The 15,155-nt window shown below is 38.5% G+C and overlaps 1 protein-coding gene across 5 annotated transcripts in view; it reads right to left on the reverse strand.

Annotated features, from left to right (window-relative positions):
• The window catches only part of LOC117411084 (CAP-Gly domain-containing linker protein 4-like), a 67,993-nt gene that overhangs the window by 1,727 nt on the left and 51,111 nt on the right, over positions 1-15,155 (reverse strand). For 2 of the 5 annotated variants that reach the window (XM_059025575.1, XM_034018160.3), the window contains exons 10-15: positions 14,021-14,104; positions 10,912-11,088; positions 8,323-8,457; positions 7,985-8,108; positions 1,802-1,866; positions 231-306 (exon numbers count right to left, since the gene is read on the reverse strand). In XM_059025575.1, coding sequence (XP_058881558.1) covers positions 231-306; positions 1,802-1,866; positions 7,985-8,108; positions 8,323-8,457; positions 10,912-11,088; positions 14,021-14,104 — 661 coding nt within the window. Of the gene's footprint in view, positions 1-230; positions 307-1,801; positions 1,867-7,984; positions 8,109-8,322; positions 8,458-10,833; positions 11,089-14,020; positions 14,105-15,155 lie in introns of those variants that run through there. The other 3 variants (XM_059025576.1, XM_059025577.1, XM_059025578.1) reach the window with 3 other exon arrangements.

Below are 15,155 nucleotides of genomic sequence, written 5' to 3' on the forward strand. Positions count from 1 at the left end.
AGCCCATACTGTATTGCACTGTACTGTACCAGTGATGGAAATAAGACTCCTATTGTACAGCAGATTGACCCGCTGCAGGTTTTACTACGAACTTCATTAGCCACAGTGTATAGGTAACAAGCTCAGGTGTGTCTTACTAAACTCATAGTAAAACTAGGAATGGAGCAAACTGCTTTGCAATGGAAGTCTTATTTCCATCCCTGCAGGACGCTCTGCAGGCTGCTCTGTACCTGTTGACAGGGCTCTTCCTGCTCAGCTCTCTCTGTGAAGAGATGGCCGATGAGGTGCTGAAACTTCGTCGGATTCCTATAAATAAACCACAGGTCAGGCTCTGGGGGTTCTCTGTGCACACACAGACCACCCACTCGCTTTCCACACAGCACAGGCATAGCAGGTTCAACTGGCACACTTTACAATGTTCCAAATCAAGACTCAAACCCCACTACCGTCAATACTGTAGTTGCTAAAGCCCACTGCCTTCCAAACAGCAGCACAGAGCTTTCTCCAACCACTGAACTACTCAAACCCCCTGCCTTCCACACTGCAGCCAAGTACTTTCTATAACACCTGAGCTATTCAAACCCACTGCCTTCAACACTACAGTCTAGCACCCTAACCACTGAGCTACTCAAACCCACCACTTTCCACAATGCAGTCTAACAGTTATTGAAGTTTCAGTACCAGACTTTTACAAATATACATAAAATCTGCTCCACTCAACTCAGAAACCACAATATCATGGATCAGACCATGTTGCAGCTCTTGTCATGTTCAATTACCTCTGTGCTTTCCTCTCACGGGGCCATGAATCCCATAGCCCATGAATTACTAAACAAAGTGCACGTCAACCACAGCAGATGCAGATATAGTGAATAGAAAAATAAAGCCCTGTACCCCTGCTTCGGGAAGGATTTGTGCTGGGGTAGCAGAAACCCTCAGACCTTCAGATCTGCTGCAATTACTGGTAAACTAGGGGCTGGGCACAGACAAGAGCATGTTGTCTACATGTGACCTGCCAGCATCCTGCTCTCAGCGTGACTTGCATTAATGCGGCAGCAAAACTGCAGCTCTTGACTTAGCACAATTGTAAGTTATAGAGCCCAGCCCTCCAAGGTCAGCAGATCAAGTTGGGTGAACTGGAAACGGAACATGGAATTAAAACACATGTAGGTGATTTTATCACAGGTGAAATCCTGTGGAGACTAGTCAGTTTTAAGTAATTCACTGGGCATGACACGAATCACATGATACAATCACCACTTCCAGTCACTGATAATGGGGAACTGTTGTAGCTGCTCCTGCAAGGAATTAGGGACTTCTATACACCTGACTGACAGCACCCAAGGCTTGAGGTAGCTGTCTTGTAGAGGCGTTAAGATTATGAGTACAGTATATACACTTTTCACCAAAATTAGAGGACATGACAATTGTTCTTCATTCACCCCCCAAAAAATGGGTTCCTGCAAGACTACTATGTCAAAGTGATAGTATTCGGTTATGATAGCAAATGGATAATATTTGTGCTACCATATGGGATGGTTTCCTCATTAAAATATTTTGCATGTTTGTTTTTTTAAGATGGCATGACATCTAAATCAAATATAATTAGTGAGAAAGAAAGGGAGTTGGGTCAAACAGACGTGTTGCATTCCTACAAAATGCATAAACAATTTTAGGGGTACCACTGCACTTGAGACCACATGCTCATTAAAATCACACATTTGTACGACCAATCTTTTAGCCATCACCGTGGGCAGTAGCACTTTACTTTTCAACCAAGAGAGTATGGAGCACATCTTACCTGGGAAGGAGTGATTACGTCTGGCAGAGGAGGTATCTGTGAGAGAATCCATAGAACCATGTACCCTGTAATCAAAGCAGTCAGTATGAGAGAGGTTGTGTAAGAGTACATACTGCTAAATCAGGAGAGGCTGGCCATTGCTCAGTGATGGCTTGGTAGGTACAGTAGGTGGTGGGGGGTAAACAATGATACATCTACTTTCTTTTTTTTTTTTTTTTAAACAAACATTTTAATAAACTTTTTTTTTTTCTTTTTTTTTTTAAATATAAAAACTGCCCTTATAAAAAAAAAGTTTACCAATGGTAAACTATGGTAAATGCATAGTACAACTATGGGAAAAGCATGCTAAAACTGTAAAAATAGCGAGGTAAACTGAAGGGTGACCACCTGTAAAGAGACATTAGGGTAGTGATGTGCTACAAAAGCATCAAGAACTACATTCTGAACCAAGCTTAAAAAACAAGCACACAAAACTTCCTGTGTTGATGTGTGCAATCCATCCTCACACCCTGTTCTAGACAAACCAGCATTCTATAGTATTGAAAGGAGCATTTAATTAGTTTCTTCTAGCAAGGGTCCTCAGGGAAAAAGTACATTAGGGAAAGGCTGCCCTTGTCTGAACTTTTTCAAAGACGTGTCAGCTCAAGCAGTCAGAACTACTACAGCAGCAGATTAGTGTGTCTACAGAATACTCTATCATGGAGAATGCTCCCACCCACCACTCTCTGAGCTCAAAGATAATTTGAGTCACAATTTGTCAGCAGCCTGCCAAGGCTTATCAGCGACAGGCAGGCGTGAAGCACCCTGCCTCCTTGGGCAAGAGGACTCCTCATACAAGCGGAATCATTTGCAGGGTCAAACCGTGTACCCATAGACACCTAACTTTGTTGAAAAGTTAGGGAGCAAATCGAAGGACTAACTGAATTAAGAAGCTCTAAGAAACCAAGCATACCTTGCTGAACAGTCTTTGTGAAGTTACTGTTTTATTAATTGTAAACCCACACAACTGGACAGGTTTCAGTATAAAATACCCAATGTGTACTTAATGAGCATTTACTAATAGAAAATAAAAACAAACTAAGCCAACAACTACCAAGCTTCTATTTAATACATTTTTTGTAGTACATTTTCTGTTTCAGTCACACTGTCCTAAGATGCTAAGGTTAGCTATTGTATACAGTGTAGACCATGGGTCAAACCAATGCTCTTGTACGTGCTCCCTCTGCCCTATGGGTTAGGCACCTATACATGTACTTCCACTTCTCCATGTCTAAGAGCTTCATAGGCATGCATATGAAATGTGTTTTTAATGTTCAGTGTGGGAGATGTAACTGGATTGAGGGTGGTTGTGGCTGCTGCTATTGTTACCTTTATTAAAAATGTTCACAGATTAATCTACCAATTAATCAACTAATGCCCATAAATTAACTGATGAAAATTTGTAATCAAGTGACAGCCCTAATATAGAGTAAATATAAATATATATTATATATATATATATATATATATATATATATATATATATATATATATATAATTTTATATAGCACCTTTCATTACAGAAATGTCAAAGCACTTTATAGAAAGATTAAAACAAACCTAAAAACAATACACATTATAAAAACACCAGTTGATAAAAATAAGTCTTTAGTCCAGATTTAAAAGCCTCAGTAGTTTCACAGTCCTTCAAATGTCCAGGCAGGTTATTCCAGAGGCAAGGGGCCACAGAACAAAAGGCCCGATCGCCCATAGTGCGCAGCCTTGTCCTCGGCACAAGCAGTTGAGCACTACTAGCAGACTGCAGACTCCGCTTCAGCACATAATGACAGAGCATGTCCTTAAAATAGATTGGACCAAGGCCATGAAAGGTTTTAAAAGTCAGCAGCAAGATCTTGTAATCGATTCTAAATTTTACTGGCAACCAATGAAGAGATGCTAAGATTGGAGATATGTGATCATGCTTGCTTTCTTCAGAGAATTCTGTTAAAAGTCAGGCTCAAAGGAGTAAGATGGTTGGAAAACTCAGTTAAAAAAAGAACTTAGGTCTAGGAGGGCGATAAACTAAAATTACAACCAAAAGCTGAGAGGAACTAAATTTAAAAACCAAACACTCAAACAAACTCAAAATCAGGAACAGGGACTGGGCTCAGTTCAATATCTAAATGATGAAAGACAGCTAGACCCCCACCCAGACCAGCAGCCCGAGCTTTTTCCACATAACCATAACCAGGTGGCACTACTTCATTTAGAAGAAGATAATCATCTTGTTGATGCCATGTTTCTGTTACATGAAAAGTCAAGTTTCTTATCAGATATAAAATCGTTAATAGCGAACTTTAATAATTTTAATAATGATGTAATCCTAGATTGCATTGCATTTTGTCTTTGAAGGATGCTCAAATAACTTAAATCAATGCCACGCCACTGAGAAGGAAGGTGACGGTAACATGACCACACAACTTTAATATGATCAAAGGTAGTTGTAGTATTACAGCTAGTAATCTTATAAATGTAACCACATCCAGACCCCCTATGTTGGTATTTACGACCTACGCAATATTCCAAACCCATGGCAGAGGTCACGTAATTCTTTAGAAACATTGAAATGTCTTAAACTTATTAACTGAGAAGCAGGATAAATCAACATGATCAATAAAATCAAAACAGACCGTCCTTTCCACGAAACCTTTTACTGTACCGTCCAACCGCTAAATATTTTACACTGTAGCCAATTTCAGATCAAGCACACACAACTCCCAATTCGCAAACCCAAAGACCCAGCAAGGCCGACAAGTCCCGGCGAGCTGACCCCAGCACAGCAGAACAGCAAAGCAGGGCAAGCAGCAGGCGGAGAGACAAGGAAGGAAGCAGCGGCACCAGGAAACCAGACCCAACCGCTCCAGCACAGACCCAGCGCGGACAGGAGGCACAGCAAGCAGCGGGAAAGCAGGCAGCAAAGGCTAGCAGGAACCGCAGCAGCTAGAGAGGCACAAAAGCTGAGCAGGAACAGCTCGGTTTTTCTTACACAGCACAAAGTTTCCATTTGTTTGTCCAACCTGTTTTGTCCTTTATGTTATGCCCCTCAAACAAAGCAAGGCATAAACAAAACGACTGAAAACTATCAAAATAAACAATACAAGTAAAAATAAAATACTAGTTAAAAATGAAAAATTATTAAAAACTAAAAAATATAAACTAAAATCAATAAAACAACACACACGGCGGAGATGCAGCAGCTAATAGTGCACCATTTTTCTTCAGAAGGATTCAATACTTAACCCCTGCTCATTTGTAATCTTTATTTGTTTAAAAACATGGTTGTAAAACAGACAGACAAACAAACAATGCGTTTCAACACCTAATATGTCTTCATGTTCACATTACTGATTTAACGACCATGTTTAAAGTCTAAGCTGCAGAAGTCTTGCACATACAAATGAAAATGTTAAAAAAAAAAAAAAAATGCATTAACTCTAAACCTCAAAGCAAAAATATATAGAGTACACAAATACACATATCCTTTTAATTCACAAAAACCTCAGTCACACACAGTAACAAACACATTTAAAATTAACACAACAATACTATTACATTGCCTTTGTCTACAGTAGGAGCCAAGTAAAGTTTGACCGCCAGCTCTAGGAAGAATATTTAACATGAAAGAGAATGAAAATGACAAAAACCTTTAATCTATTTTATATGCAACGGTTTAGCAATTGATTTATTTTTTTAAAAAAGTTACTTAAAAATCGGGTGGTTTGCAGTAGATTTGTAAAGCTATATATTGACATTGTTATTTTTAATACAACTTTGAAATTACTCCACAGCATTGCACTATTGCTAAACTGCTACCTTCTCTGAATTCTGACTCGACTCTCCGCTGAGTACCCTGAGTCTCTCACAACTCAGGCTGCTGTGAGACCGACAGCACAACACCCACAAAACTCAATCATTTCTCTTTATCCAATGGATATAAGAAACCAAAACATAGTGTCATCGCCGTTCTGGCAAGTATGTTAGGACTGAATTACGTTTTCTTTATTTTATTTCATGAAGCAAAAATTATTATTGATCACTAATTGATTGTGTTCATTGTTTAATAAAAGCAAAATTATATCCTATTTGTGTGTGTGTTTTGTGGGACAGTGATGGGGCAAGTAGATTTTTCTAGCATATTCTAACTGATAAATTCCAACTACCCTTTGGGTTCATTATAAAAAACCACCCATTTAACTACTGGCAACATCTACAAGGATCGGTGTTTTCATAACCCCCATTCTGAAGTGTTGTTAAGCCATAAGAACTGTTTCTTGTTGGTTTAATCTAACAAGCGAAGCAAGCAAGATTAATATTTAAGGGCTATATCTATGCCTTATAACAAAAATGTTTCATTCATACAGAAATAAAATTGGGACACATTTTGCATTAACTTTAAAATAGGGCTAAAAAATCTTAAAGTCATTAATGTAGGTATTTTCAGTTAAGGAGATAAATCTATGCTTTCAAGATGCTATCACAAATACAAATGCTTCACCATGCTTTATTACATTATGGTTTTACAGTGGGGAAACTAAGAATACTTTTCAAAAAGAATATTTAAACAAGAACTAATTTCTTACTAAAAGCACATTCTTTATTTGGAGTCGGGTTAGAAGTAAGATCTTATTCCTATTATAACAAACTGAGCACCCTGCTTACATTATCCTGTGACATGTTTTGTTCTGCAGCATGCTTTTCTCATGTCTTACTAGAATGACAGACACAACTCTCGTCTTACCAGGCATCAATGAAAATCTTCTTTAATAAAAGTTACTGAAGCATTTCGGCTTTAAATGCAAACCCTGAAAAGTAATGAGATTTTCAGGCTCATATGACATTGAGAAAACCAGCTTGTTAATACTGTCTTTAAATGAATTCCCGGAAATATATTTATCTGTCTTGAATCGTTGGATTTGTGACTTTTAAATCAGATTTGGATTAGAATGAAACGATGACAGACTGCAACAAATTAATAATAATAATAAAAAAAGTAATGTTATTTCATTCCAAAATTAAATGTAACTGTGTAGAAATTGACCTTCAAAATGTTTTATTGGAATGAAGCTGACATAATCAAATTAGCTAGATACACACTGACTATGGGTTGCTGGATTAACTTGTTTATGACATTTCATTACTTCGTGTGGAGCGTGATATGAAAATTACATTTCACAAGGGTTACTTCATGTCGAGCCCACTATGCCACTAGCTTTTCATTATTCAGATATTTCTTAAGACAGAGTACCACATTTTAGGGTTTTGTGTGGAGTTATAGAAAACTGCATGTGACCCCTGATATTGTTGTTATTATTATTATTATTATTATTATTATTATTATCATTATCACTTCTAGCAACATGTAGCTTCAAGTGGTAGTTATGCTTTGGCATAGTGTTATGGTATAACTAATATTAAAATTCATAATATGGTTAATGTTTTGGTCCAATCTGAGGTCTAATTGCCCTTATAAAAGTATACCATGGTATGTTGGCACTTTTTACATACTTTTCCCATACTTTGCATTTACCAGTTTACATTGGTTTGCCAAATTTTGAACATTCTTTACCATACCTATCCATGCCTTACAATGCTTACCTATGCTTCCACTGCGCTTTATTACCCATTGCTATGCTTTTACTATGTGGAACTTTTTTCGACCAGGGTAATGTTTTGCATAGTAGGTCAGAATACCTAGGCTATGAAATGAAGCTAAGAGAAGGACCACAGGACCCAATTTGGTCAATAGTCATTGTATCTTAGGATTGTGTTGTTATGGCAAAACTGTTTACAATAAATCTGGTATTGTGCTAGGATCAAGTAAGATGCACCATAAAATTCAAGTTTAAAAGAAGAACTAAGGGTACACAAGGATAAGAAAGGATTTCATGCATGCCCTGTACAAAACCTGCACGATCCTTGCATTCATTTTTTTCTCAGCTCAAATCTTGTACATTCCTTGTGTGATCCATGAAATCCATCCCCATCATTGCACAGTTCTAGCATTAAGGATCCTAGCATGGTCCTTGTGGTTTTACTCCCTATTGCTACCCGTTACTGTACTGCCAAGTCTGCCATCTTCTAGACTGACCCTGTTTATTGTCCTCTGCCTGGGTTATTGTATCATTTGTGATTGTAGGGACTCACCTCTGCACTCGGGAGGGGGGTGCGAAGACCCCGTGTTTGGGGGGACAGCTGAAGTATTGCACCCCCCCTACGGAGCCATTGTTCTTTCCACTGGGTTTGTCCAGCTCAATCCCATACCAGAACCCTGAAACACACGTAAGCTGCTGTTACCCTGGCACAGGTCACTGTCGTGGTCCCTGTGCTGCCTAGGAATTCACTAGGTACTGTAGTTCTAATCGTGCACTAACTGCAATGAAGTATAATGTACCATTCACAACTTAGACACCTGGGACCAGATAAGCAACACTTGCATTTGTCCCTTTTTTAGCCTGGAAAGGGGTCACATATTTAACGGCTACCTGGTGCAAAGCTGGTCTTCCCGTGGAAGCGGACCACCCCAGTCCTCTGTCCCACGACCAGCACCTTGTCCCCCACCTGGATGTCAGCCTCTTCGGAGTGCACACTGCCCATGGAGGGGGTGCGGGCCTGCATACCTGAAGAGGCACCGAGGGGTTAGTTTCCTAAACGTTTAAACTTCAGAATTAAAACACATTTGATTTTAACTAACATATTGGGACTACTTGCAACCAAATCAGAAAAGCCATCATAAGAATCCATCAGTCACTGTTTTATAAATTACCGCAAACCTACAGATGTCAGGACTGCCCAGTCCCTGACCACATTCCGGCACCTCCTTAAGACTCACCTCTTCAAACAGCACCTGTAGAACTCCTCTGTTGTATCCTGGGACACTATCACCCTTCATTTAAATATGCTTTATTTTGCTCTTATCTGCCCCCTATTTTACTGCATTTAATCCTGTACCTCAGAATATTGTAATCTGCCAAGTGTTTAATCTGTAGTATTTTGTACTTAATCATATCCTGATGTAACTATCACTATTTAATCATATCCTGATGTAACTTTCAGTATTATTATCTGCTGTATTATTGAATTGTGGTTTGTCACACTTGAGAATTATTGTATTTCTTGTTCTTATTGTATGACTTATATTGTAACACTTGAATGTATTTGTATTTGCTTGCGATTGTAAGTCGCCCTGGATAAGGGCGTCTGCTAAGAAATAAATAATAATAATAACATGCATCTTTGCATAAGACTCCATTTGTACAGAATTTGACTGCATATGGAAAAGACTATGATGAAATATTGAACAAGAAAAACTATTAACACTGCCTCATTTACTGTACATCAGCTTCAGCACGGACTGTGAAATGCTCCCGGTCATGTGTTGCATCGAATATGGCTCTGGTTTTAGCTATGATTTAAGACAGAGCTAAAAGCTCTGTCCTAAAAAAAATTAAATAAAGTTTAAAAAAACTAAATAACAAACACACAGGCTGTTTAACCGGGCTATACACTGCTTCAGTATTTCTGAGCTTATTATTGTTTCATGTTTATACACATATTTGCGGTTTGCTCTCTGATTGTCCAGCCTTCATCTTCATATGGTTCAAGATCCACATCCGTTGGACACCCTTAAAATCAAGGCTATGTTTCCATCTGCATCATTAACTGGTCAAACAAGTGCTGCAGTTACCATCTGATTCCAGTATCTACAATGGGGATGTTGGTGGTTTTGCAACCAGATGAATATCAGTGAATGGCCCTTAGTTGCTCATTTTTTTTCATCATTGCCTTTATTTTTTATTAGACAGGTGTCTGTACTGTATGTCAGTTCAAAATCGGATTGATTTTTTTCTGAACCCCTGTAGCCCGGCCCCAAGCCACCAAACAGCTTTATAAAGGAACTACCAAAATAAACATCAGAGCGAACTCTGTTATTCAGGTTTTTAAAATGTCAGTGCAAATTACCTAAACAGAGGTATGTACCGTACATACCAACATCTTTAAAATCATTGAAAGAAGGGGAGAAAAATCAGCAACTATAACAATGTGCGTTTGAGTGTCTCTCTCTCTCCTTAGATCATTTTAGATTTAAAAGCAAGTGAAATAACACATTTGGCCCTATATTAATATTTCAATGGTGGCAGTATTCACAGCAGTCATGGTTGACATCAATTAAAGGATGGTCTTTTCCAATCGTGGCCACGAGTCGAAGAGAACATTTCATAGTTAAAAGCTATAATAAATAGGTTGTACAAAATAAAATAAAAATTCTCACCCTTGTATCATTCGTGGTATTTGGTTTCTAATTTTTATTTTGTTTCAGTTTTTCATGAGATCATTCATGTTTTAAAAAAAGTTTGAGCTCATCATGGTTCATTGCAATATTTTTTCTACTAAAGATCATTACAAGAAGCCTCAAGTTAGTTCCCCACAAGGACATTTGCAACCATCAGTGTGGGACTAAAGGTAAGAGTGAGAATAATTTGATTTGTAAGAGCGTCCATGTAATAAAAAATAAAAAATACAAAAAACATATCACTCATTGCATCTCATTGGCAGCATCAAATAACACAACTAACCCATAACAATTCAACTGTCAGCAGGGAAGTTTGAGCTTTTTCTTCATTATTGGGAAGCATGGACAGGTGTTGAATGCAAGACTAACAATCACTGGCTTATTATGTTTAGTCCCCCAACCATGAAGCACCTTCTGGTCTTTAACAGAGAAAATAGTGCTATGAATCATGCTGACCTCAAACATGTGGTTAAAACAGCACAGCCAATTGTTCAGATCTTTTTATTCAAATCAGGAAAATCCCAGTTCCATAACAGCCATTTTATAAGCTCAATAACATAGTTAAATGCATGGGTGGTACCGATATAGCCCATGTCTCAGATGCGTTGTGAGATAAGAGGCCCATCAACCACCTGAGAAGTGGGTTACATCAGTACCACCCACGCCTTCAAGTGTGTTCTTGATCTCCTGCACTATTGCTTACATGTACACCCTTTTTTTGTTCTTCCTTGAAATCATTCACAGGCTTATTAAGAAACAAAGAAAAGGTGCCTTGCGATACCGGCGGTGGTCCTGGAAGTGGAGGGCGCTGTCCTGCCGACGGAGGACCTTTTGGTCCAGACAGGGTTCCTGGGCCGGGGGTGGGCCGGTCTCTGCCGGGGGCTTGGCTGAGGTTTGTTGTCTAGGGAGGAGGTAGAGGAGGAGGAGCAGCAGCTGGAGCCAGGCAGTGAGACTGAACCTTCGGCAAACAAGAAGAATACAGAGATAAGAGTTAGCAGAATAGGGAATACTGGGCTGGGACGAACATGGGGTTTGAATATTAAATAAACTATTTTATTATGAATCAGCTGGAAAACAAAAGTATCATTCGTAACAATTAAAAAAAAAAAAAAAAAAGAAACCTTGTGCCCCATTAAATTGCCTTAAGGAGGACAGTTAAACACTTTTCTGTACAGTGTTATTTATCTCAGACTTCATTAATGCATTGGCTTTCTTTGCATGATATATGTTAGAATATTGCACTGCGCATTAACAGCTAGTGGTATTTGTTCATTTTATTTTACAAAGAGGACCTGGTGGATGCACAGACAGAAACAAAGCAGCAAGTTATTATACCACAAACACAAGTTGAGCACATTTTTACCACAAACAATAAAACAGACCAACTCAATAAAACATAACTCACAAACCCAATAATTGTCAGGCTAATCTAGGTACCGGCAATGGTTCCTTTATAAATACTGAATAATCTATTCTTATATCTCTGTCGCAAATTCCATCGCTTGCAAGCTTCTTCCGAGTTGCTGCACAATCTTTAGGGCTGAGACTGCAGGCATGTAGCATACTACTGCCATATAAGTTGGCTGCAGTTTCCCACCCCCGGAGTCCTTGGAGACCACAGACCTCACTGACATTTATACTGTATATACGAATATGCCTGAAATGTGCAAGCGCAACAAGTTCCAGTGAAATGTTGCAAAAACATACAGACGTGCTCAAATTTGTTGGTACCCCTCCACAAAAAACGAAGAATGCACAATTTTCTCTGAAATAACTTGAAACTGACAAAAGTAATTGGCATCCACCATTGTTTATTCCATATTTAGTAGAAACCAGACTTTGCTTTTGATTTTTTATTCAACATAATATTGTAAATAAGAAAACAAATGACAATGGCATGGACAAAAATGATGGGACCGCTAACCTAATATTTTGTTGCACAACCTTTAAAGGCAATCACTGCAATCAAATGTTTTCTGTAGCTCTCAATGAGACTTCTGCACCTGTTAATAGGTAGTTTGGCCCACTCTTCCTGAGCAAACTGCTCCAGCTGTCTTAGGTTTGATGGGTTCCTTCTCCAGACTGCAAGTTTCAGCTCTTTCCATAGATGTTCGATAGGATTCAGATCAGGACTCATAGAAGGCCACTTCAGAATAGTCCAATGTTTTGTTCTTATCCATTCTTGGGTGCTTTTAGCTGTGTGTTTTGGGTCATTATCCTGTTGGAGGACCCATGACCTGCGACTGAGACAGAGCTTTCTGACACTGGGCAGTACGTTTCGCTCCAGAATGCCTTAATAGTCTTGAGATTTCATTGTGCCCTGCACAGATTCAAGGCACCCTGTGTCAGGCGCAGCAAAGCAGCCCCAAAACATAAAACAGCCTCCGCCATGTTTCACTATAGGTATGGTGTTCTTTTCGTTGAAAGCTTCATTTTTTCGTCTGTGAACATAGAGCTGATGTGACTTGCCAAAAAGCACCAGTTTTGACTCATCTGTCCAAAGGACATTCTCCCAGAAGGATTGTGACTTGTCAATATGCATTTTAGCAAATTCAAGTCTGGCTTTTTTATGTTTTTCTTTCAGAAGTGGAGTCCTCCTGGGTCTTCTTCCATGGAGCCCACTTTCGCTCAAAAAGCGACGGATGGTGCGATCAGAAACTGACGTAACTTCACTTTGGAGTTCAGCTTGTATCTCTTTGGCAGTTATCCTTGGTGACATTTGTGATACTAATTAAAGAAACTAATTAGATTGAAATATCACTATAATCCAATTATTTATTATCTTTTCTAAGGGGTACCAACAAATGTGTCCAGGCCATTTTAGAATATCTTTGTAGAATAAGCAATAATTCATCTCTTTTCACAGCTTCTTTGCTTTATTCTATGACATACCAAAGGCATGCAAGTATACATGATAAAATAGCTTTTAATTTCATCACTTTTCAGGAGGAATGAAGCATTATTTCAATGAGCTGTAAGGGTACCAACAAATTTGAGCACGTCTGTATATTTCATATATTCTTAAAATAAATTAGAATTTTGCATATTGATGCATGAAAAAAGGTTAACAGATGCACAATAAATAAACATTTTTTTCTTTTTAAAATTACATTAGGGAGGGGAGACTTATTAACAGGGTAGTTACAGTAACACAGAGAAAGAGAACTATCCTTCTCCCAGCTTGCTACTAGCAGGCTAACAGGGATGATGGAAGCAGGCAAGTTTTTTTTTAAATTACCAGCATTACAACAGGTCCTTAGGGAGGAGTTATCTGAAGGACTGGGGACAGGTAGGGAATGCAAATGTCCATAAGAAACTAAACTTTATTCCCCAACCCTCTGGAGGACTGTGTACTAGACTACATTCATTTTTTAATGTTGTCTCAAAATGTGAATTCAATAAATTATACTTGGTGGTTATAAGAGACTTCATTATTTATAGCACAACAAAATGTTCTTAAAAAAAAAAAAAAAACACACAAAACACAACAACTCTGGGATAAAATAAACCCGATTCCCCATGAAATTATCTATTAAAGAAAGAGTTACTCTTCTGTACAGTGTTATTTATCGGACACTTAATTTATGCATTGGTTTTCTTTGATGCCATCTATTTGAATATTTGTCTCACCACTTACATTTAGTGGTATTTATTCATTAAGACTGTGGTTTCTTTTACAAGGCGTTGGCTAATATGTTATGTAAAATGTGATATGGTGGGCAGCAGATCAAAACGTGTGCTTTGGATTAAAAATAGTTTGTCTATAACTGTGTCAAATAGCTACCAGTCATGTTTCTACTTCCTAATGGAGTCTAAAACAGCCAGAGAAGCAGATCCACACAGCCACCCACACTTGCCAATCCCAGTGCTCTCCAGAGCAGCAGCCGTACCTGGTTGTGTAGCGGAGGGCTTATCTACTGCTGGGGGGTTTGCAGGTGGCTTTTTTGCAGTGTGTTTTTTGATGGAGGATGTACCTTAACAATGAAGAGAAATAAAATGAGAAAACGGGGGGAAGGGGAAAGGGAAAGAGTGAAAAGAAGAGTAAAAACATTGAAATTAAAAAGTTAAAATTAAAAAGAGAGGTCAGAGAAACAAGAAGCCCCAGGTGGTAGCCTGGACCACCACACCAGCATCTTTAAAACCATTTAAGTCCTGGTCTTTGTTCCAAACCTGTTCTAAATTATTTAATTAAACCAATTAAGCCAGTGGTGTAGTGGTAAAAAAGGTATTTTTGGTGTTCCAGGCCAGGCAGTGGCATGGTAGGCGCTAAGGGTGCGCAGGGATGCCCTTTAGATTACACGCTTGTCAATTTTTGGTGGTCGTTCAAAATTTTGGGTTAAAATTTAAAAAAAATCTGAAGAGATTCTGCCCATCATTAAATGAGTCGCTTTATATAATACATTATTATACATAATGTATAATATAATAAATTGGAAAATGGTATAGCCAGGATTTGCCTATCGCAAGAAAGTAGGAGTTAGTAAATGCTTTATTCCTTAAATGAGAAGTAGGTAAACTCAGTTTACCCACGTTTACCCTCTACTACACTACTGAATTAAGCCTCCATCAAGATCCTGAAGTAGTAGTTCATTATTTAATTAAACCTGGTGTGGAAAGGCCCTCCAGGACCACGATTGGACACAGAGCTAGACTGTCTGCAGTCACCCTGACACCAGGGACATTTTTGTAGTGATTTTTCATGCACTGAATAAATCTCGTCACACAGCATGTGGATTCTAGGATGCACCGTGATACAGCTGGTATTTATTGCATATATATTTGCATATTAAAATCCCAATGTCTGTGCAGTCTTGAATAAGAGCCAGATATGCACCAGCAATGTCATGCCCAATTCAACCCAAGGCTAGGGCTTGCCTAATTAGTCCTATTATAACTTCTATCAAGGATACCTTACATTAAACATTACTTTGTTCACTGTAACTAGGAACACTGCAACTTGCCAATCTTGAAATTAGACATACATAGAAATATGCACTGCCTGGTCACTTTATTAGGACAAGTATA

Source organism: Acipenser ruthenus, chromosome 6, assembly GCF_902713425.1.
Source record: "Acipenser ruthenus chromosome 6, fAciRut3.2 maternal haplotype, whole genome shotgun sequence".
Taxonomy (NCBI): Eukaryota; Metazoa; Chordata; class Actinopteri; order Acipenseriformes; family Acipenseridae; genus Acipenser; species Acipenser ruthenus.